The sequence below is a fragment of the Ursus americanus genome, chromosome 3, assembly GCF_024610735.1.
Source record: "Ursus americanus isolate L20-20 chromosome 3, mUrsAme1.1.p, whole genome shotgun sequence".
Taxonomy (NCBI): Eukaryota; Metazoa; Chordata; class Mammalia; order Carnivora; family Ursidae; genus Ursus; species Ursus americanus.
In genome coordinates, this window is record NC_142129.1 from 15,216,512 (window position 1) to 15,241,252 (window position 24,741).

At 40.8% G+C, this 24,741-nt stretch overlaps 1 protein-coding gene across 5 annotated transcripts in view; it reads left to right on the forward strand.

Annotated features, from left to right (window-relative positions):
- The window catches only part of SVOPL (SVOP like), an 84,813-nt gene that overhangs the window by 51,884 nt on the left and 8,188 nt on the right, over positions 1–24,741 (forward strand). For 4 of the 5 annotated variants that reach the window (XR_015723807.1, XM_087860800.1, XM_045792563.2 and 1 more), the window contains one exon: positions 5,720–5,809. Coding sequence is in view for 4 of the 5 variants with exons in the window: in XM_087860800.1 (XP_087716926.1) it covers positions 5,720–5,809 (90 nt within the window). In the remaining variant the exon portion in view is untranslated. Of the gene's footprint in view, positions 1–5,719; positions 5,810–6,532; positions 8,795–24,741 lie in introns of those variants that run through there. The other variant, XM_087860801.1, reaches the window with a different exon arrangement.

Sequence of the window (24,741 nt, forward strand, 5' to 3'; positions counted from 1 at the left end):
AATTTGGAGGCCTTGTATTTCTTTTTGTTGTCTGATTGCACAGGTCTTCCAGTGCTATGTTAACTAACAGTGTGAGAGTGCACATTCCTGTCTGGTTCCTGACTGTAGAGGAAAAGCTTCCAATTTTCCTCATTGAGAATGATACTAGCTGCGGGTTTTCATATATGGCCTTTATTATGTTGAGGTATGTTCCCTCTAACCCTGCTTTGTTGAGGGTTTTTTTTTTTTTTATCATGAATGGATGTCGAAAGGATCATATGGTTCTTACTCTTTTATTAACGTGGTGTATGTATCCTGTTGATTGATTTGCAAATACTGAACCACCCCTGCAGCCCAGGAATAAATCCCACTTGATAGTGGTGGATGATTCTTTTAATGTGTTGCTGGATTCCATTTGCTAGTATTTTATTGAGAATTTTTGCACCCATGTTCATCAGGGATATTGGCCTATAGTTTAGTTTTTTAGTGGAGTCTTTATCCAGTTTTGCTATCAGGATAATGTTGGTCTCATGGAATGAAATTGGAAGCTTTCCTTCCATTTCTGTTTTTTGGAATGGTTTGAGAAGAATAGGTATTAGCTCTTCTTTAAATGGTAGAATTCACCCGTGAAGCCATCTGGCCCTGGACTTTGGCTTGTTGGGAGATACTTGTTTACTGATTCAATTTCTTTGCGAACTATTGGTCTGTTCGAGTTTTCTGTTTCTTTCTGTTTCAATTTTGGTAGTTTTTATGTTTCTAGGAATTTATCCATTTCTTCTTGGTTGTCCAATTTGTTGGCATATAGTTTTTCATAATATTCTCTTGTGATTGTACTTCTGTGGTATTGCTTGTTATTTCTCCTCTCTCATTTGTGATTTTATTTATTTGGGTCCCTTCTCTTTCGATAAAGAACCGGCTGCTTGTTTCATTGACCTGTTCTATTTTTTATTTATTTTTTTTATTTTTATTTTTTTTAAAGATTTTATTCATTCAACAGAGAGAGAGACAGCCAGCGAGAGAGGGAACACAAGCAGGGGGAGTGGGAGAGGAAGAAGCAGGCTCATAGCGGAGGAGCCTGATGTGGGGCTCAATCCCATAACGCTGGGATCACGCCCTAAGCCGAAGGCAGACACTCAACTGCTGTGCCACCCAGGCACCCCGACCTGTTCTGTTTTTTAGTTTATCATTTATTTCTACTCTAATCTTTATTATTTCCCTCCTTCTGCTTGCCCTAGGCTTCATTTTTCTTCTTCTAGCTCCTTTAGGTAGAAGGTTAGGTTGTGTACTGAGAGTTTTCTTACCGCTTGAGGTAGGTCTGTATTCCTATATCTCTCTCTCAGGATCGCCTTTGCTGTATCCCAAAGGTTTTGGACTTTTTTTTTTTTTTCATTTTCATTTGTTTCTATGTATTTTTTTAATTCCTTCTTTGATTTCTTGCTTAACCCATTCATTGTTTACTAGCTTGTTGTTTAATCTGCACATATTTGTGGTCTTCCCATACTTTTTCTGTGGTTGACTTCAAGTTTCGTAGCATTGGGACCAGAAAATACGCATGGTATGATCTCAGTCTTTTTGAACTTGTTGAGGCCTGATTGTGACGTAGTATGTGATCTATTCTGGAGAATGTCCCACGTGCATTTGAAAAAAACTGTGTATTCTGCTTTAGGATGGAATGTTCTGAATATATCTGTTAAGTCCATCTGGTCCAGTGTGTCATTCAAAGCCATTGTTTCCTTGTTGATTTTCTTCTTAGATGACGTGTCCTTTGATGTAAGTGAGGTGTTCGAGTCCCCTGCTATTACTGTGTTATCAATGAGTTCCTTTGCTTGTAGTTGTTTTATATATTTGGGTGCTCCCACTTGGGGGCATAAATATTTTCAATTGTTAGATCTTCTTGTTGGTTAGACCCCTTTATTATGACAGAGTGCCCGTCATCTCTTGTTACAGTCTGTGGTTTAAAATCTAGTTTGTCCGACATAAGTATTGCTACTCTTTCTTTTGCCACTCATTGGCGTGATAAATGTTTCTCCATTCCCCCACTTCGAATCTGCAGGTGTCTTGAGGTCTAAAATATGTCTCTTGTAGGCAACATATAGATGGGGGGTTTTTTTGTATCCATTCTGACACCCTGTCTTTTGATTGGATGATTCAGTCCATTTACATTCAGAGTAATTTTTGACGTACATTTAGTACCATTTTATTAATTGTTTTTTGGTTGCTTCTGGAGTTTTTCCTCTGTTGCTTTCTGTGTTACTTTTGGTCTCTTCACTCAGAGTCCCCTTTAATATTTCTTGGAAGGCTGGTTTAGTGGTCACGAACTTTAGTTTTTGTCCGTCTGGGAAACACTTTATCTCTCCTTCTATTCTGAATGACAGCCTTGCAGGACCCAGTATTCTTGGCTGCAGATTTTTCCCATTCAGCACTTAGACTATATCATGCCATTCTCTTCTGGCTTGCCAAGTTTCTGTTGAGAGATCTGCAGCTAGATTTATGGGTCTTACCTTGTAAGTTAGGGACTTCTTTTGTGTTGCTGCTTTTAGGAGTTTTTCTTGGTCATTGTATTTGCAAAGTTAACTGCAGTATGTCTTGGTGTTCGCCGGCTGCTGATTTTGATGCGAGTTCTCTGTGCCTCCTGGATCTGGATGCCTGTTTCCCTCCCCAGATCAGGGAAATTTTCAGCTATTAATTCCTCAAGTAAATTTTCACCAACTTTCCTCTCTCTTCCTCTTCTGGGACTCCTAGGATACTGATGTTACAACATTTGATGGAGTCACTGAGTTTCCTAAGTCTATTGTCGTCCATAATTCTTTTTCTCATTTGTTCGGCTTCACTATTTTCTATTTTATCTCTGTATCACTTCTTCATTCCTCTGTTTCTCCAGCCTTGTTCAGTGCATTCAGTCTGTTTCTATTATCAGTTACTGCATTTTTCATTTCCAACTGATTCTTTAACTCTTTCTCTGTGGTAAGGCCTCCTTGAAGTCTTGCATTCTTTTCTAAAGCCCAGTGAGTATCCTTAACAATCATTGTTTCAGATTCTCCGTCAGGCATGTTGCATGTATCTGTTTCACTTAGATTTGTGGCCCTGAGCTTATCTTGTTGTTTCATTTGGGAGGAATTCCTCCATCTTAGTTTGTTGTCTAACTCTCTGTCCTCTTCTGTGGTAGAAGAGCCTGGTGGTTTCCTACTCCCGAGAGTAAGGGCTCTATGAAGAAGTGCTCAGATGGCATCCGGGGCTGGCGCTTCAGGTGTCTCTGGGATGTGGTGCGTGCACTCTGCTGCTGTGTTCTGGCTACTCTGTCCCTCAGGCCAGTCGTCTGGGCTGGCTCCTTGCCTGCAGTGGGCTGTGTTTGGTCCTTGGCGAGAGTGTGGTGGGTTTTAACGGTGTGCTCAGGTCTGCCTGTCAAATGAGACCTGGTGCTGTTGCCACTAGAACTGACGCCTTGCAGAACTCTCTGGTCAGGAGATGGGGTGTGGGTGGGGGTTTCCACTCGTCTTCTGGGGAAGGGTCCCACTGCATTGGGCCTGGGGCACACTTGCCCAAAGAGGGCAGTCCCAGCAGAGCGCAGGTGATGCTGCATTTGTCTTCATCTCAGGAAACCTAGAAGTCTGTTCGGCTTACAGATATGGCCTGTCCAAACCATTAAAGCCACAGAGAAAAATATTCTTTTCTCCTCATAAAGATAAAAAAAATACAGAATCGACGTATTTGATCTGTGTAATGCAGTGTGCTTAAGTTACATTTGAAATACTCCACATACTTTGGAATAAATTAATTTAAAAGCTCATTTTTAAGTAATTTTTTGATAATTGTCTAAAAAAAAAATCAAAGGTGTGTACCTAAAGATGATTCTTTTATTATGCCACTCAGAATTGTCAAAACATGAACAAAGACTTATTTTCTTTGCTCTGCTGTCATCACCATGCATCTGAATCCATTGTTTTCAGTTATAGCCAGCAGGCTCATTTTCCAGAAGAAAAACTCCTGAAAAAGGCACTCCACTCCCAGACCTTCTCTTAAAAATACAGCCATGTCCGCCGAGGCCGGACAGCCTCTTGACTTTGCATTTGACAGATGGTGCTTAACAAATTGTGACCGAGTAAAGAGGCTATGTGCTTTGCTTTAGTGAATGGATTAAAAACTATAAGTATTGTATAGCTTTAAGAGAATTCTCAAGTTTTGAAAAACCATTCTTTTGTAAAGCATCCTCCCTATAAATTAAGTACTATTTGCTTACTTGGGAAAATTATGCCAGTTCCTAGAAGAAATTAGAATTAAGGAAGTACAGATCAATGAAGTCTTATAATAAGTGTAAGAATGTTGCATCAAGAAAGTAGATTGTGGGGGCGCCTGGTTGGCTCAGTTGTTGGGCGTCTGCCTTTGGCTCAGGGCGTGATCCCGGAGTCCTGGCATCGAGCCCCACATCGGGCTCATGCACTGGGAGCCTGCTTCTTCCTCTCCTGCTCCCACTGCCTGTGTTCCCTCTCTCGCTGGCTGTCTCTCTCTGTCAAATAAATAAATAAAATAAAATAAAATAAAAAAGAAAGTAGATTGTGGGGGCGCCTGGGTGGCTCAGTCGGTGCAGTGTCTGCCTTCTGCTCAGGTCATGATCTCAGGATCCTGGGATCCAAGCTCCCATATCCATCTCCCTGCTCAGCGGGGAACCTGCTTCTCCTTCTCCCTCTGCACCTCCTCCCAGCTCCTGCTCTCTCTCTCTCTCTGTCTCTCTCTCAAATAAAATCTTTTTTAAAAAGTACATTATGTCATAAAATTCTGTTTTTTAAAAATCATGCTCTGCACTCAATATGGGGCTTGAACTCAGTACTCTGAGATTATGAGTCCCGTGCTATCCTGACTAAGCCAGCCAGGTGTCCCTATGTCATAAGATTCTGAAACAAGAATGTCATGAATGATATTGCATGTACCCAGAATGCTTGTCAATTCTTTTCACTGCATTAAAGGTTTCACTGAATCATTATTTGGGGAGGATTTTCTTTTTTCTTTTTTTTTTTTTTAATTTTTAAAAAAATTTATTAGAATGTGTGAGCATGAGTGGGAGGGGCAGAGCGAGAGGGAGGATCTTTTTTTTTTTTTTTTTTGTAAAGATTTTATTAGAGTGCGTATGGGAGCGTGTGTGCACAGAGGGAGAGGGAGAAGCAGACTCCCCGGTGAGCAGAAAGCCTGACCTGGGGCTCCATCCCAGGAGCCTGAGATCATGACCTGTGCCGAAGACAAGACGCTTAACCGACTGAGCCACCCAGGTGCCCCTTGGGAGAGAGAGTATTAAGCAGACTGCACACTGGTGTCACGACCCTGAGATCAAGACCTGGGCCAAAATCAAGGGTTGGATGCTTAACTGACTGAACCACCCAGGCGTCCCTTGGGGAGGATTTTCTTTACTTTCAGTAGGACCACTTTATTCATTTATAGCGCTAAAAAGGAAGTCTTCTGTTTGATTCCAGAGCTTACATCTTTGAAATTATAGTTCGAATATTCAATTAAACATATTTTGGAATTTGGTCATTTAAAGGATAATTTCTAAGTGTTTATTCTTTTTCTGATACTTAAAAATTCAAAGTTCTGTGCCTGAGAGCACGATGTCCTCTATTTCATATCCTACATACCTGTATAGCATATCTGGTATTTGATATATGGCAAACCTGGCTGGGGGAGGAGGGGCAGGGGACTCGGGAGAGTAGGAGCCCAAGCTGACTGATGCGTCCTATGCTCCTCCCTCCAGGTCTACCCCACGATGATGCGTGCTTTGGGGATGGGGACCAGTGGCTCCCTGTGTCGGATTGGAGCAATGGTGGCACCATTTATATCCCAGGTACAGCCCACAAGTCTCTATAGGGGGATGAGTTTAAAGGAGATGGGAAAAAGCAGGCACTGGGTTCCTTCAAATTAAGCATATAACGGGGGATTTCTGTTTATGTAATGAGTTTGTTTTTTGTTTTTGAGGGGTTGTTTTCCCATTGTTTGGTGAATTTGGGTAGGGCAAGAGGCTAAGTAAATGTTTCCAGGCTTGTCGTTGGTCAATAGCATGTATTTCATGGCGTGCAGGGTTTGGATTTTGCTGGGCATTGTTGCAGTAAGATGGAAAAAAAATGGAGGACACAAGGAGCTTGAGCAGTTGAATGAGAGGATTTGAACCCTGATCCTGTCTAGGGGTGCAATTGAGAAACAGAGTATGGACTTGCAGGGAGGATAAGTCTAGTGCTAGGGCAAACCAGTACGGGCTGGGATAAAATCCAGGGATGGCCTGGACTCCCAGTTGGACCCTTGATTCTGGAGGGAAATAGAGGCAGATATGGTGACCTATGTGGTCCTTTATCCTCGGAGGGGCTGAACACTGTCTTCACTGGGCACAGAAATGGAAATCCACCTGAGCTGGCTGCACTTAAAGAGATGGAGTGAGGGTAGCCCTGGCAAGGTCTCATCCAAGCAGTGGGGGTGATAGGGACCCAGGCCCTTTCTTCCTCATGTCTGTCTGGGTCTGTGCTCACTCCTTCCCCTTTCTGAGCATTCCGGCTTTCCCCTCCTCTCCCTGCAGACCAGTGTGCTGTGCTCGCCTGTATACATGGCCATCCCAGGAATCCCAAACGTAGATCCCTACATCTAGCCGCCAGAAGACATGGTTACACTCTCCATCCCTGAAAAGGGGCTCCCACTAGCCAGGTCTGGTTGGATGTTCATCCCTGAGCTCACTCGGCTGTGGCCGGGAGTCGAGGTTACCTACAAATGCAGCTGGGGAACTGCAGTTTCCAAAGGAAGGGGGTTGTCGTGGGCTGAGCCGACTGTCACATGTATTTCCTATAATTTAACACATTTTGCTACTACTAGGCTGTTACTCATTTGTTTTTAACTATTTTGGGAACGTTTTCCCCCACTCAAGGAAAAAAGAGGGAAGCTTTTGTCTAGTGATTTTCAAAGTTTTTTTGTACTGATTTCACCATGTGCTGAGAAGAACATAGTGATGAAAGACAGAAGTAAAATATTAATCCTATTTCTGGATAATCCGGCTACGGTATAGTTTATTTTCTGAGCTTTAAGTAGAAATTGCCTCTCTGTTTTTCCACCACGTGAAACATGCTTTTTGGGTATTCGTGGGTATTTAACCTAGAGGCCACACAGCTTTTGGTGGTTTTGTGGATCAGGGAAGATCACCCACTGGGTCCAGACCTTCTGGGGCCAGAGGCTCTGATCTGCTTAGCACCCTGCAGCCAGGATATAACCTCTTACAGTTCATCACTCCTCTCTGTCTGTCCCCTTCATTTGTAAGATAAAGATCAATAATAGCACCCACCACACGGGTTTGTTCTGCGCATTAATACGCGGGAAGCACTTAGCCCAACATTTGACACGTAATAAACACTCAATAAATGTTACCTAATAGCAGTGATCACTAATAATGAAGGCCAAATGCTAAATATTCAAATATTTCTCAATAACAAAAGTACTTCTAAGTCCAGTATTTCAATCATGGTGCAATGGGGGTATTTTGCTTTCTTAACAGATTTGGAACGGGAGGTCAGAATCTGAGATCTGTTCCCTCCCAGGATATTTGATTGGGTTTGGGGTGGGGTGAGCTGCTCCAAGCAGACAGGAAGGTCTTGGTGTCACTCTTGTGAGCTGATAATCCGTCCGCCTTCCTTGGACGTGGTTCTCAAACTTGAGCGTGTATCAGGATTACAAGGCGTAACTGGATAACAAGATTGCGGGATTCCACCCAGAGGCTGAAGCTGCGTGCGGGGCCACGAGTGTAGTTCTAGCAAGGACTCGGCAGACCTGGCCTGCGGACAGCCTTCTGAGAGGCCATGCCATCCACAGGGAAAACCCCAACTGGGAGATAAGCTTTACTTTCGCTTAATTCTTCCTGGTCCTCCTTCCCTCCCTCTTTCTCCTCTTTTCGCCCTTCATTTAGGAACCTCTTACAATGACCCATTCAACAAGTCGACTTCAAAGTACTTGTCTGCAAATGCTACATACAGTTTGGCAGTTAGAACAGCAGAAAAAGGACTCGACTAGCTCCAATCTCTATCTGATGGAATAGAATTGAGAGCTCTTTGATTCTAATTCAACATTTCATCACCATTTATTGCCCCCTTACTCTGTGCCTTGATTGATTCAGTTTAATTTCTTGGTAGTTAAGAAGCCAGACGAGGTTCCAGTGGTGGGTCGGAGCTGGCCTGCACTGGTTTATGAAAATGAGCTGTTAAATTGTCAAGCAATTTTGCAAGCTGGTTGATGTCACACCATACCTTGAAATTACCCATGGTAATTTGTACCGAGGATATCAGCAAGGACTTTTTTGGGGAAAGCCTATTGTTTAAGCTTTGGGCAGCACACCACCACAAGATTCTCGCTCTCCAGAGACTGATGTTCAAGTTGGGAATTTACCAGTATGCAAATAATTAAGATAATTTCACATTATGTAAGTGCTTTGGAGGTAATATGAAAGTGAAAGCGGTAACAGGTCTTTTTAGGCAAAACCTCTCTGGGAAGATGACAAGGGAGGTGAAACCTGAAATATAGGAAGTTGACAATTAAGAAAGAGAAATCGCATTTCAAGTAGGATGGCTGCTGGTACAGGGGCCTGGCGATGCCACAGAGATGGGTGTGCTCCAGGAACAGAAACTAGCTGTGATGAGCAGAACGGAGCCGAGTGCAGGGAGAGAAGGTGCCTTATAGGCACTGTGAAGACTTGGGAGTTTTTCCTGAAGACTGGAGGGAAATAATTTAAGGGTTTTAAGCAGATAAGTGACATGATCAGTTCTGCATTTGGAAAAGAGCACTCTGGTTGCTATACAGTGAATTGGGGGGGTGGGTGGGACCAGGGTAGAACAAGCTTATGCTAAGACTTTAATCTCACGTTTCTGTGGTCTACTCCTGTGAAAAGAGATTTTAGAATTCTGGAAAATGTTTCCCTCAGAAAGAAAAAGGAAGAAACTACATAAAAAATTTAAATTTCTGCCTAGAAAAAAAGTCTACCATAAATAAGGACGAAAGCCAAACACGTATTTTTCAGGGGTCTCAAAAAGCCTGACTTGCATTGTCCCAGCTAAGCAATGATTTTGTTGTCCTGTCAAATACCTGACCAGCTCCATGGAAACCCAATGAATCAATGAATAAAATTGTATACAGCACTTCCCAAGTTAATGGGAATGGAAAAAATACCCATTTCATATTTTCATAAGTCATTTTTAATAATCAACATTTTAAAAAAATTTTGAGTGCGAGAGAGCATAAGTGGGGGTGGGAGGTGGAGAAGGAGAAGCAGACTCGTCGCTGAGCAGGGAGCCCAACATGGGACTCGATCCCAGGACCCCGGGATCATGACCTGAGCTGCAGGCAGATGCTTAACTGACTGAGCCATCCAGGCGCCCCCCTGATAAGCAATATGTTTACTGAGAAACTGTACATGTATATTGTCAAAGGTAAAGCTGGACGCTAAAGGGGCAAGGACAGATTTTGGTCAGTAATAACTATTACAATAGGGAAAAAGAGCCCAGGGCAAACAATTCAGCTTTGGCGTTTTACAGGGAAAAAGCGGGGGGTGGGCTAGTAGAGTGAGGGAAGTGAAAAATTATAAAAAGTGGAAAGGAGGGGTTTGGCCCATGTGAAACCCAGACAAAGGTCCTATCTTTAGGTGTTGACGGGAACGAACAGTAAATTTGGGGGACAGACTTGAGTTTCTCATGCAGGCCCATGAAAGGGAACTGAGGGTGATCTTGGGGATGTGGCCTTCAGCTGTGAGAAACAGGACTAGTGTTTGTTCCGGTCTTTTACGGACCAAGGTTGGGGTCCCGGTGAGAGGAGGCATAGAGCAGTCTGGCTAGAGTTTGGTCTAGGAAAGGGTCTTTATGTTTTGTGGGTCATAAATAGGCTTGTATTTATTGCATTTTCAGTAATTTGGTTTCCATGTGATTTTGTTCTACACTAAAAACACAAAATTACAAATCTGAATTACAACTTCACTACCTAATATTTTATCTAAGATAACATATAAATTTTTTAAATTTATTTTTAAGACTTATTTAAGAGAGAGTATAAGCTGGGAGAGGGGCAGAGAGACAGCGTGAGAGAGAGGCAGGGTCAGACTCCCATTGAGCCTGGAGTCTGATGTGGGGCTCGATCTCACAACGCTGAGATCATGACCCGAGCCAAAATCAAGAGCTGGGTGCTTAACTGACTGAGCCACCCAGGTGTCCCACAAACACAAATACTTTAATGAAGCTCTTTCACTATCTCTAACTGTATGTATGTATGAACATGTATATTCATTGTACCCAAATGTGGTAATTCATATACTTTTTAGAATTGAGATATAATTGACACATAACTTGCTAGTTTCTGGTGTATAAAGTAATGATTGGAGATATGTGTATATTAAATGATCACCATAATCATCGTAGTTAGTATCCATCACAAATTTTTCTTGTGATGAGAATTAAGATTCTCTCAGCTACTTTTGTACATACAGTAGAGTATTAGTACAGTCACCATGCCATACATTGTATCCTCAGGAATTATTTTATAACTGGAAGTTGGTACCTTTTGATACCCTTCACCCATTTTGCACACGCCCCTCCCCCCAGACCCCCTGCTTCTGGCCACCACCAATCTGTTCTCCGTGTCTGTGAGTTTGGGTTTGTTTTTTTTCAGATTCCGTGCGTAAGTGACATCATATGGTATTTGTCTTTTTCTGTCCGGCTTATTTCACTTAACATAATGCCCTCAGGGTCCATCCCTGCTGTCACAACTGCCGGGATTTCTTCTTTGGCTGAATAATGTTCCACTGTCTCCGTATACCGTACTCTTTATGTCCATTCATCCATCAATGGACATGTGTTGTTTCCATGTCTTGGCTATTGTAAATAATGCTTCAATGTGCAAGGGAGTATATATTTTTCTTCAAATTTGTATTTTCAGTTCTTTCAGATAAATACCCAGAAGTGGAATTGCTGGATAACAGCATGGTTCTATTTTTCCTGTTTTGAGGAACCTCTCTGCTGGTTTTCATAGTGGCTATCCCAACTTACATTCCCACCAACAGGAAACAGGTGTTCCCGTTTCTCCGTATCATTGCCAACCCCTCATTACTTGTCTTTTTGATAATAGCCATCCAGACAGGTGTGAGGTGATAGCTCCTTGAAATTGTGATTTGCATGTTCCTGATGATGACTGATGTTGAGTATGTTTTCGTGCACCTATTGGCCAACCGAGTGTCTTTGAAAAATACAGTTCCTCTACCCATTTTTCAATGAGATTTTTAGGGTTTTTGTTTTGTTTTGGTACGGAGTTGTATGAATTCCTTATATATTTTGGATATTAGCCCCTTACCGAATACATGATTTATAAATATTTTCTCCCCTTCTGTCGGTTGTCTTTTCATTTTGTTGATGGTTTTCCTTTGCTGTGCAGAAGGTTTTTAGTTTGTAGTCCCACTTGTTATTTTTGTTTTTGTTTCCTTTCCTCTTGGTATCAAGTCCAAAGAAATCATCAAGTCTGCCTCTGGTTTCTTCTAGGAGTTTTATGATTTGGGGTCTTAATGTTGAAGCCTTTTATCAATTTTGAGTTGATATTTATGTATGATTTAAGATAGTAGTCCAATTTCCCCAACACCTTATTGAAGAGACTCTCCTTTCTCCATTATATATTCTTGGCTCCTTTGCTGTAAATTAATTGACTACATATACATGGGTTTATTTCTGGGCTCTCTATTCTGTTTTATTGATCTGTGTTCCTGTTCTTATGCCAATACCATACTGTCTCGATTCTTATAGCTTTGTAATATAGTTTGAAATCAGCAAATACGATGATGCCTCCAGCTTTGCTTTTCTTAAGATTGCTTTTGCTATTTGGGATCTTTTATGGTTTTATAAAAGATATCCAAGTTTTAGGATTGTTCTATTTCTGTGAAAAAAATTTCCATTTGAATTTTTTTAGGGATTGTACTGAATCTGTAGATTACTTTGGGCAGTGTGGACATTTAAAAATGTTAATTCTTCCAATTCATGAGCATGGAATATCTTTCCATTTATTTATAACTTCAATTTCTTTCATCAGTGTCTCATAATTCACCTCCTTGGTTGAATTCATTCCTAGGTATTTTTTCAATGCGATTATAAATGGGGTCATTATCTTAATTTTTCTTAAAAGTCTGTTAGTAGTGAATAGAAACACAACATATTTTTATATATTGATTTTGTATCCTGCAACTTCACTGAATTCATTTATTCCAGCAGTTTTGGGTGGCATCTTTAACATTTTCTGTAGATCAGATCATGTTTCTGCAAACAGGGACAGTTTTACATCTTGCTTTCATATTTTGATGCCTTTACTTCATTTTTTTGTGTGAGTTTTTAAATTTGAGGTATAACATTATGAATTGACATTTGTGTATATTGCCAGTCACCACAATAAGTCTAGTTACAATTTGTCACCTTACAAAATGATTAATATTCCCCATGCTGTATATTAGATCCCCATGCCTTGTTTTATAATTGGAAGTTTGTACTTCTTAATCTCCTTCATCCAGTTTATCCCCAAATTCTACTCCCTTCTAGCAACCACTAATCTGTTCTGTAAGTCTAGATTCTCTTGTTACTTTTTAGATTCCACATATAAATGAAATCACGCCGTACATGTCTTTCTCCAACTTAGCACAGTACTCTAGTTCCATCCATGTTGTCACAAATGGCAAGATTTTTATGGCTGAGTATTTTATTATGTGTACACACACACACACACACACACACACACACACACACACACATTTAGATGTAATATTCAGATGTTCTCAATTGTGTTCCATTAGGGTAATATAAATGTATCCAATTAAAAATAGCAACCCTAAATAATTCTACAATTCAAGATGCTTCAAAGTACATTACCAAAATTGAGTCCAGTGTATTATTTGAGCTTTCACTGTTTAGTTTAACTTAACCTTGCTTTTCTGGATTAAATTTGTATGCCTTGCTGCTTGCAAGCATTGTTTTTTTTGTTGTTTTTTTTTTTTTAAGATTTTATTTATTTATTTAACAGAGATAGAGACAGCCAGCGAGAGAGGGAACACAAGCAGGGGGAGTGGGAGAGGAAGAAGCAGGCTCACAGCAGAGGAGCCCGATGTGGGGCTCGAACCCAGAACGCTGGGATCACGCACTGAGCCGAAGGCAAACGCTCAACCGCTGTGCCACCCAGGTGCCCCGCAAGCATTGTTTTTAATCAATTAGCTATAAGCTTCATAGGATTATTTTTCTGGCCCTTTTAATTGAATATTTTGACTAGAATTTTATAAAAATTGATTTTGAACAAAATACAATAAAACTACCAAGACTGAAACGGGAAGAAATTGACAATCTGAACTGACCAATAGCCAGTAAGGAAATTGAAGCAGTGATCAAAAACCACCCAAAAAACAAGAGTCCAGGGCCTGATGGATTCCCAGAGGAATTCTACCAAACATTCAAAGAAGAAATTATACCTATTCTCCTGAAGCCGTTTTAAAAAATAGAAACGGAAGGAAAACTTCCAAACTCATTCTATGAGGCCAGCATTACCTTGATCCCAAAACCAGGCAAAGACCCCATCAAAAAGGAGAATAACAGACCGATATCCCTGATGAATATGTACGCCAAAATTCTCAACAAGATCCTAGGCAATAGGATCCAACAGTACATTAAAAGGATTATCCATCATGACCAGGCGGGATTTATTCCTGGGCTGCAAGGGTGGTTCAACATCCACAAATCAATGTGGTAGATCACATTAATAAGAGACAAGAACGATATGGTCCTCTCAATTGATGCAGAAAAAGCATTTGCCGAAATACAGCATCCTTTCTGATTAAAACTCTTCAGAGTGTAGGAATAGAGGGAATATTCCTCAATTTCATAAAAACCATCTATGAAAAGCCCACAGCAAATATCATCCTCAATGGGGAAAAGGCTTTTCCCCTTAAAATCAGGAACATGACAAGGATACCCACTCTAGCCACTATTATTCAACACAGATGACATACTGTGGCAAACCCAAAAGACTCCACCCGCAGATTACTAGAACTCATGCAGCAATTCAGTAATATGAGGATACAAAATCTATGCACAGAAATCAGTCGCTTTCCTAGACACCTATAGGTGTATAGGAATGTAACTGTAGAAAGAGAAATTAGGGAATCAATTCCATTTACAATAGCACCAAAAACCATAAGATACCTTGGAATAAACCTAACCAAAGAGGTAAAGGATCTATACTCTAGAAAATAACACTTATGAAAGAAATTGAAGACACAAAAAGATGGAAAAATATTCCATGCTCATGGATCAGAAGAATAAACATTGTTAAAATGTCTATGCTGCCCAGAGCAATCTACACTTTCAATGCTATCCAGATCAAAATACCAATGGCATTTTTCAAAGTACTGGAACAAACAATCCTAAAATTTGTATGGAATCAGAAAAGACCCTGAATGGCCCAGGAAATGTTGAAAAAGAAAAACAAAGCTGGGGCCATCATGTTGCCTGATTTCAAGCTATATTACAAAGCTATGATCACCAAGACAGCATGGTACTGGCACAAAAACAGACACATGGATCGATGGAACAGAATACAGACTCCAGAAATGGACCCTTGACTCTGTGGTCAACTAATCCTTGACAAAGCAGGAAAAAACATCCAGTGGAAAAAAGACAGTCTCTTCAATACATGGTGTTGGGAAAATTGGACAGCTATATACAGAAGAATGAAACTTGACCACTCTCTCACACCATACACAAATATAAACTCCAAATGGATGAAAGACCTCGATGTGAGACAGGAATCCATCAAAATCCTAGAGGAGAACATAAGCTGTAACCTCTTCGACATCGGCCACAGCAACTTCTTTCATGACACATTTCCAAAGGCAAGAGAAACAAAAGAAAAAATGAACTTTTGGGACTTCATCAAGACAAAAAGCTTCTGCACAGCCAAGGAAACAGTCATCAAAACAAAGAGGCAACCCATGGAATGGGAGAAGAAATTTGCAAATGACACTACAGATAAAAGACTGGTATCCAAGATCTATAAAGAACTTCTCAAACTCAACACCCAAAGAAACAAATGATCAAGTTAAAAAATGGGCAGAAGTTATGAACAGACACTTCCCCAAAGAAGACACACAAATGGCTGACACATGAACAAATGTTCAACATCATTAGCCATCAGGGAAATTCAAATCAAAACCACATTGAGATACCACCTTATGCCAGTTAGAATGGCAAAAATTGACAAGGCAGGAAACAAATGTTGGATAGGATGTGGAGAAAGGGGATCCCTCTTACACTGTTGGTGGGAATACAAGTTGGTACAGCCACTTTGGAAAACAGTATGGAGGTTCCTCAAAAAGTTAAAAATGGAAGTATCTTATGACCCAGCAATTACACTACTGCATATTTACCCCAAAGATACAGACGTAGTGAAGAGAAGGGCCATATGCACCCCAATGTTCATAGCAGCAATGTTCACAATAGCCAAACTGTGGAAGGAGCTGAGATGCCCTTCAACAGAGAAATGGATAGAGAAGACGTCGTCCACATATACAATGGAATATTAGCCATCAGAAAGGATGAATACCCTCCATTTGCATCGACATGGATGGAACTCGAGGGGATTATACTAAGTGAAAGAAGTCAAGCAGAGAAAGAGGGGTGCCTGGGTGGCTCAGTCATTAAGTGTCTGCCTTCGGCTCAGGGAGTGATCCTGGAGTTCTGAGATTGAGCCCCACGTAGGGCTTTTCTGCTGGAAGCCTGCTTCTTCCTCTCCCACTCTCCCTACTTGTGTTCCCTCTCTTGCTGCCTGTCTCTCTCTCTGTCAAATAAATAAATAAAATCTTTATTAAAAAAAAAGACAATGATCATATGGTTTCACCTGTATGTGGAACATAAGGAATAGCACGGAGGACATTAGGAGAAGGAAAGGAAAAATGAAGGGGGGGAAAGGGGGAAATGAACCATGAGAGACTATGGACTCTGGGAAACAAACTGAGTTTCAGAGGGGAGGGGGGTGGGGGATTGGGCTAGGCCGGTGATGGGTATTAAGGAGGGCACGTACTGCATGGAGCACTGGGTGTTATACGCAAACAATGAATCATGGAACACTACATCAAAAACTAAGGATGTACTGTATGGTGACCAACATAACATAAATAAAAATATTAGATATAACTACAAAGCATTTCTGTGAAGGCTAATGTTGAAAACAAAAGATGCCTAAGGATCCCCATCCCTGCCGCCCCCCCCCCCAATCAAGTGAATTTTGGAAATGCATGAGCCTTTGGAGTGTTACTTTCAATATCAACCTAGGTGTACAACAAAGATTTTAAATTTGTTATTTCATTTCTTAAAGCTTAATTGCTCTGCCTAGGATTTCCAATACTGTGTTGAATAAAAATGGGGAGAGTTGGTATTTTTGTCTTATTCCTGATCTGAAAGGAAAAGCTAAAAAGCTTTTGAGTATAATGTTAGTTGCAAGCTTGTCAAATACAGGATTTATTATGTAGAAGTTTGTTTCTGTTCTACTCCCTTTGTTGAGAGTTTATCGTAAATGGATGTTGAATTTTGTCAAATGCTTTTTATACGTCTTTTGAGATGATCAGGATTTTTATTGTTCATTTTGTTTAACGTAGTATTATCACATTGGCTTGTGGATGTTAAACCATCCCTGCATCCCTAGCATAAGTAGCACTTGATTATAATGTGTGATCTTTTAAACATATTATTGAATTTGGTTTGTTAATATTTTGTTGAGGATTTTTGGATCTATGTCCATCAGAGGTATTGGCCTATTGTTTTCTTTTTTGGGGACATCCTTGTCTGGTTCTGGTATCAGGGTAATGCTGGCCTTGTAAAATGAGTTGGAAATGTTCCCTCTTCTTCTGTGTCTTGAAGGAATTTAAGGATTGGTATTCTTTAAATGTTTGGTAGAATTCACCAGTGAAGTTGTCTGGTCCTTGACTTTGGTTTGCTGGAAATTTTTTGATTATTGATTCAATCTCCTTACTAGTATTTGGTCTGTTCAGATTTGTACTTCTTCATGATTCAGTCTTAGTAGATCGTATGTAGGAATTTATCCATTTCTTCTAGGTTATCCAAGTTGTTGGCATATAATTGTTCATAGTAGTCTCATGATCATCTGTATTTCTGTGGTATCAATTATAACATTTCCTCTTTTTTTTTTTTAAGATTTTATTTATTTATTTGACAGAGAGGGAAAGAGCACAGGCACGGTGGCAGCAGAGGGAAAGGGAGAAGCAGGGAGCCTGCTTCTCCCTAAGCCAGCTCGGGGTTTGATCCCAGGACCCTGAGATCATGACCTGAGCTGAAGGCAGATGCTTAACTGACTGAGCCATGCAGGCACCGCCCCCCCCCACCTTTTAAAAAAAGATTTTATTTGTAACATTTCCTCTTTCATTTCTGATTTAATTTGAACCTTCTTTCTTCTTTTCTTGGTGAGTCTAGCTAAAAGTTTGTCAATTTTTTTTAATTGCTCTTAGTTTCATTGATCTTTTCTATTGTCTTTATAGTTTTTTTTTTTTTTTAAGATTTGTCAGAGAGAGTGTGAGTGCGCATGCGCACAAGCAGAAGGCGTGGCAGGCAGAGGGAGAAGCAGGCTCCCCGCTGAGCGGGGAGCCCAATGCTGGACTCGATCCCAAGACTCTGGGATCATAACCTGAGCTGAAGGCAGATGCTTAACCGACTGAGCCACCCAGGCGCCCTGTCTTTTTAGTTTCTGTTTCATTTATTTCCACTTTGATCTTTGTTATTTCCTTCCTTCTACTAACGTTGGCTTTGGTTTGTTCTTTTTTCTAGTTCCTTGAGGTATAAAGTTAAGTTTCTTAGTTGAGACCTTTCTTGTTTCTTGATGTAGGCATTTATCACTATTAACTTCCTTCTTAGAACTGCTTTTGCTGTAACCATGAGTTTTGGTATGTTGTATTTCCATTTTCATTTGTCTCAAGGTACTTTTTTAATTTCTCCTTTGATTGGTTCTTTGACCTGTTGGCTGTTCAGTAGCGTGTTGTTCAATCTCAACGTATTTGTAAATTTTCAAATTTTCTTCTTGTAATTTATTTCTAGTTTTATACTATTTGGGTTGGAGAAGGTGCTTGATAGGATTGCAATCTTCTTAAATTTATTAAGACCTGTTTTGTGGCTTAACGCATTCTCTCTCCTGGAGAATATTCCATGTATGCTTGAGAAAAACATGTATTCTGTGCTTTTGGATGGAATCTTCTGCATATATGTTAAGTTCATCTGGTCTAATGTGTCATTTAAGGCCAATATTTCCTTATTGATTTTTTGTCTAGACAATCTATCCATCATTGAAAATGGGGTTTTAAAGTCTCCTACTATTATTGGATTGCTGTCTGTTTCATCCTTTGGTCTGTTATTACTTTGTATATTTAGGTGCTCCTACGGTAGGTAGTGTGTAAATGTTTACAAATGTTACATCCTTTTGTTGGATTGATCCCTTTATTGTTATGTGATTATGTCTCCTTGTCTCTTATCATAGTCTTTTTCTTAGTCTATTTTGTCCGATAAAATATAGGTCCCACAGCTTTCTTTTTGTTTCTATTTTCATGGAATATCTTTTTCCATCCCTTCACTTTGAGTTTGTGTGTGTGTCTTTACATCTGAAATGAGTCTCTTTTAGACAACATACAGAGGGGTCTTGTTTTCTTATCCATGCATTTAAAGTAATGATTGATGTGTATGCATTTATTGCCATTTCATTTATTGTTTTCTGGCTTTGTTCCTTCTTCTTCTCTTGCTCTCCCTTTGTGATTTGATCATTATCTGTAGTCGCAGGCTTGGATTCTTTATCTTTTGTCTATCTACTCTAGGTCCTTGCTTTGTGGCTTATGAGGCTTATGTAAGTCTTCTTACAGATATACCAGAAAGTTAGTAGAAGGAAGGAAATAACAAAGGTCAAAATGGAAATAGACTAAGAAAACAATAGAAAAGATCAATGAACCTAAGAGTTTAATTTGATAACAATTTAAATTTGAACTCATTCGCAGGCTATACATTTTTTACTCCCCTCCACATTCTGTTTTTGGTGTCCCAGTTAACGTCTTTTTATGTTGAGTATCCATGAACAAGTTGCTATAGTGGCTTTTACTACTTTTGCAGTGGGGCGCAGGGCGAGGGTGAAGCTTGCGTCTGCTGGTCTCCATCTCTGGAGAGTATTGTCTCAGCCCCTAAATGTTTGTTGAAGTAGAAGCCTGCCCACCAGGCCACAGCTTGAAGACAAATGAATAGGCCTCTTTCACAGAAAGACTGGAATTGTGTTTCAGTCTGCTGTGTTGCGCTGTGCCCTGGGTGGCGGCGGGGGGCAGAGAGCCAGTTCAGAACTGTTTCTGTTGGTTGCAGTCCGATGGGACCCATGAATATTTGTTTGTTCTGTTGGCCACCAGAACCAGGTGATCCAGGGGTTCCCCTGGCTGAGCAGACATATGTTTAAGCATCAGGAGATACTGGTGACCTGGAGTGAGCCAGAGGGAGAGGGAGAGGGAGACGATAGCACCCACCCCCTGAAGTATCTGGAGAGGATCACAGTTGGCCCCTAGGAGCCTACCTTCATGCTGAAGCTGTGAAGAGAAGCTAATAGCCCTCTTTTCCAGGAGGATGGAGTTTCAGTCTGCTGGCTCTCCACTGCTGTTCCTGCCGTGTAGCTGGTTAAGAATTCTTTGTTGCAGCCCTGTGGGATGTCAGCCCTGCTGGCCGTCAGAGCCAGGTGATCAGGAGGTGTCCCCGTGGTAGTAGCCACAAAAACTAGGGCATCAGACATATGCACAAGTTCCTTGCTTGGAGATACCAGATACCTGGAGCAAGGCTGAGGGAGAGTGTAGAGTTGGGACCTGCTGGCTGCCATCTTTGGAGGGTATGTCAGTAGATTCCTAGTTGTGTCTTCAAGCAGATGCTTCCCTACTAGGGCAATGCTTTAAGAGAAGCAAATAGGCCTCTTTCATAAAAAGACTGTGTTGTGTTTCACTGGGCTGCCTCTGCACTGGGCCCTGGCTGTGGAGGGCCGTATATAAGGGGTTGGGAGGGGTAGTAGCTGGCAAAGTGAGTTCATGTGAGCCCTTTAAGAGCTGTTTCTGTTTCTGTGGCTGTGAGGATCTCATGGATACAAACCCATTGGTTTTCAAAGCTAGATGTTGGGGGGGCTCATCTCTCAGGTGCACGTCTTAGAAGTTGGGGTGTCAGATGTGGGATTCGAACCCATAGCTCCTCAGGGAGAAGCTTGGAGTGCTAAGCTCCTTCCTGCTTGTGATCGCTGCAGCAGGAGTGGGGTTTAGGGCAAGACTGTGTCTCAGCCTCTCGTACTGTTTTGATTTGAGATTTTTCTTGTTTGCCCTATCTATCTGTAGGAGTTGCTCAGCTGGTTTTTGGATTTCTTTCAGAGGAAATTATTTCATATATAGCTGTAGATTCAGTCTGTGAATGAAAGGAGGTGAGTTTAAGACCCTCCTATGTTGCCACCTGGAACAGAAACTTTCATGCTTTTTATAGCCTGCTTTCCTCATGCAACAATACGCTGCAGACGTTTTTCCTATCAATAAAAGTCAAGCCCTCCATTCATGCTGAAAAATACATCCTTGTATGTATACTCCAAAGTAACTTTTCAGTTACTTTGTCAGTTTTGTATTAAATGTCTAGACTACTTGATATTTTTCTATCATAAATAACAGTAATGAGCATCCTTGCACTTACATTTTTATCCAACTATGCAATTATCTCTTTAGGATAAATTCCCAGAAATTGGATTGGTAGGGAGGTCAAGGGGTCTGCTCATTTTCCATTTTGACACATTGTGCTAATACTCTTTTTGGGAAGGTTGTACCAGCGAGGAAGGTCCTGCTGCTTCACATATTTGTCAACTGGTTTTGTTAGTCTTTGTTGTATTTGCAAATCTCACTGGCAACAAATGCTCTCTCTTTGTCATTGTCATTAGTCTTTCTTTGGTGAGTAATGAAACTGAATGTTCTTTTCACATTTTAATTGGGTATTTTATCTTTTTTAGTGTGTCCATTCAGGGTCCTTCCCATTTTTCAATTCAGTCTTTAAAACACTGATTTGTGAGAATCCTTCGTATGTATACAGGATTTCAACCATTTTTCTGACATATTGCAAATATTCCCCCAATTTTCCATCTTTCACTGTTTCTGTTCTCCTTGCTTTGTACAGAAACTGTAAGTCCATAGACACTCATGTTTATCAATGTTCTCTTTACAATTTCTGAGGTCTGATTCAGATTATGGAAATACACCTCCCTCTTCAGTCCTTTGTGGCCTTCTCTTTTTTGGGGGGAGAGGATATACCAGCGTTTTATTGAAGTATAACATAAAGAAGCATAAAAATCCCAAGTATACAACTTAACCTTCACGAAGTTAATGCATCCCAGATTCTGACCCAGAAATCTCTGATCTGTCCTCTTCCAGGCCGTTGGAATACTGAAGTAGAAAGCCTAATGTGATTTCTTAACTGATGGGCCAGTGGTCCCTACACACTTGATTTAATAACCCATTTTTTATTCCTGGGTTAGAAATGTGTTTACACATTTCCACAATTACTTGGTCTATTTCTAGCCTCGCTATTTTAGTCCATTGATCTGTCTGGTTTCGTCATTGTCATATTTTTCTCTTTAGTTGAATGATATTTATAGTACATTTTCAAAACTGGCTGCCTAAGCCCCACCTCATTGTTCTTCTTTCTCAGATAAGCCTCAGAGCCTCCCGTCTGTCTGCCCCAATCCTATTAAGATTTTAATTATTAATTCATTGTGTCCGTTTATTTAGGAAAAGGTGACTTTTTTTCCTAGTATTATCTTCCTACGAGCAGAGTTTGTCTCCAATTGTTCGATGTGTGTTCTGTGCTCTTTGCTGACATTTTACTGTTTTCTTCTAAGAGATCCTGAGTATGTTGTTAAGTCTATTCTTAGGCATTTTAAGGCTTTTCATTGTTGTTGTGAATAGATTTTTTTTTTTTTCATTATAAATTCTAGTCTCACAGTCTGAGTGAGCTGTATTTGGAAAGGCTAGTGAGTGTTGGGCTGTTGATTTGCCAACAGCCATCCAGCTTATCGAACTCATTCCTCATTCCTGATGGTTTTTCATCTGAGCCTTTTGAGTTTTTCAGATTTATAATCACATTTGTCTTGTGATTTCAATCCATCCTTCCAGGTGGAACCCTTACAGTCAACATTTTCATGTGCTTAAGATTCCATAGCTTACAAGTGGTAAACTCACCCCCTTTGACTTTCCTTTCTTCTTCCCAGCCCAACTACTTAACCAGGTTCCTTCCCCACACGTCCTCACTTCTTCCCCCCAGCTGACTCCTCCACCCCCCAAACCTAGATGCAGCCATCCCCCCTCCATCAAAATGATGCTTGATGGCATCTCTGAGGACCTCCATGCCTCTACATCTAAACCTTGTTTTAATCTCTCATGTCGACCTCTCCCTTACTGTAAGGACTGGTGGTCATGTCCTCACTTCCTATCACCTCCCCGGGGCATCCGTCACCTGGCTTACTTGTGGGTTTCCTCCTGCATCTCTGGCTGTTCCTTCTCCATCTCCTTGGGGTTTATCTTCCTCTCCTTTTTTTCTATTGTTGGGGATTCTTAGTGCTCAATTTTAGACTCTCATTTTTTTATACGTTAGTCTTCATGTAGGTGATTTCATCCATTTTTATGATTTTAATTACCCATCATATGCTCACAACTCTCAACTTTGTATCTCTGGACTAGGCCTTATTTAGTTCCAGATTCATGTGTCTAGTTACCTCCTTGGCATTTCCACTCAAATGTCTCAAAATCATCTTAAATTCAACATGTTCAATATTGTGCTTTCCCCGGACCCATTCCTCTTGCACAGTTCCCATCAGTGAATGGCATCACTATCCAACCTAGGGTTGTCCTCCACTCTTCTCCCTCCTCATCCTATTCAGTCCCCAACCACACGGATTTAAGTGTAGGTCCTGCATCATTCACCTCCCCTCCTTTCTCACCACTGGCACCACTCTGGTTCAATTTACCCTTGCCTCTCACTGGGCTGTCAGGAGAACATCCTGACGACTTTGCTTCGGCAAGCTCTTATTCTCCTTCGACTTCTCCTCCTCCCTGTATCCATGCAGATCTATGTTGTTGTCATGCTTATAATCCTCGGTTGTCTTGCCCTTGCCCTTCCTTGTAGGTGAAAACCCTAATTCTCAACTTGGTTTGTAGGGCTCCAGCAATGAGGCTCCCACCTTGTGCTCTTACCCGTTTATGTGTTATAAGCAGCCTGGTTCTTGTAGTTGATTACCCCAGGTACTTCCTTCTGGGATTCTCTCACTTGCTTTTCCCTTGGACTGGAAACCCTCTCCCCTTTGACCCCGTCTCCATCTCCAGTTAGCTATGATTAATTCTCTGCTCAGGGAAGTCCTCCTGATGCCTTAAACTAAGCCCAGTCTCCTTGGTGTGAGCTCTTGTGCCACGTTGAACTTTTCCTTCATGTTGATTACCAGACTGTAGTTGCTGGTTTGTGTGCCAGGGTATTCAAAAATCTCTCTTCCAGTACTTGAAGCCCTGTGAGGACAAGGACATGGGCATGTTTTGCTAATTTTTCTATTTCTCCTTCTCCAGTACCTGGCATGTAGTGGGCATCAAAACATTTGGTGAATGCTTTTTTTCCCCCCTAGATAGAAAATGAATTTATTTTTTAAGTAATCTCTACACCCGGTGTAGGACTTGGAACTCATGACCCCAAGATCAAGAGTCACACACTCTTCTGAGCCAGCTAGGCACCTCTGAATTTTTTTATCTTGATTTTGTATCTAACTATTTTACTGAAATAGCTTGAGTCAGTTTGAGTCCTTGAAAAAGCAGATGCTAACAATTGCACATGCAAGAGATTAGTTGGGAAACAGCTGGCAGAGTGAATGCAAGAGGGAATAGGAGTGGGCAAGGAAAACCTCCCAGCCATGGTGCAGGTGACAGCAGTGAGGGGCTGGTTAGCCACAGTGTGTTACTTTGTTAGTGAACCATTAGGTTTTATATACCGGTATTTTATTTATAATTTTTGAATCAACACTCACACGTGAGGGCAGTTGGGGTTTTGTGTGTATGTATTTTATTTTTGTTAAGTTTTGCAGTCACTGTCATCCTGGTTTCATAAAAAAGAAATTGGAAGCTTTTCTTTCCCTGAATTCTTCACTTTCGAGGATGCATTTTTTGGCCACCATGTTATTCTGGTGTTTTGGTTCTCTTGGTTTTTTAAAAATCTTCTCTTGAGTAAATGTCAGGAAACATTTTTATTGAATATTTATGCAAATTTATTGTTACAGAACTCGGAGTATCCTCTGGTTTTTTTCATTTTGTTTTAGTGATTATTTCCTCTTTTACATTCTTAATTCCATACATTTATGTATTTCCACTATAATTCATAATTTATCAAGTCCATTTGTTTCTGATTTGCAACTTATTCATTTAGGCTTGCTTTTATTAATTTTTTAACACTAGTTTCTCAGGTAGTTCTTGCGTCGGAAGTATAGTTTGGGGTTTTTCTAACAAGGCTTATAGTCATTTTTAAATATATATATTTTTAAAAGATTTTGAGAGAGAGAGGGAGGGGGGAGAGTGTACAGCAGGGGGAGGGGCAGAGGGAAACAGACTCCCCGCTGAGCAGGGAGCCCACTGTGGGGCTCCATCCCAGGACCCTGGGATCATGACCTCAGCCGAAG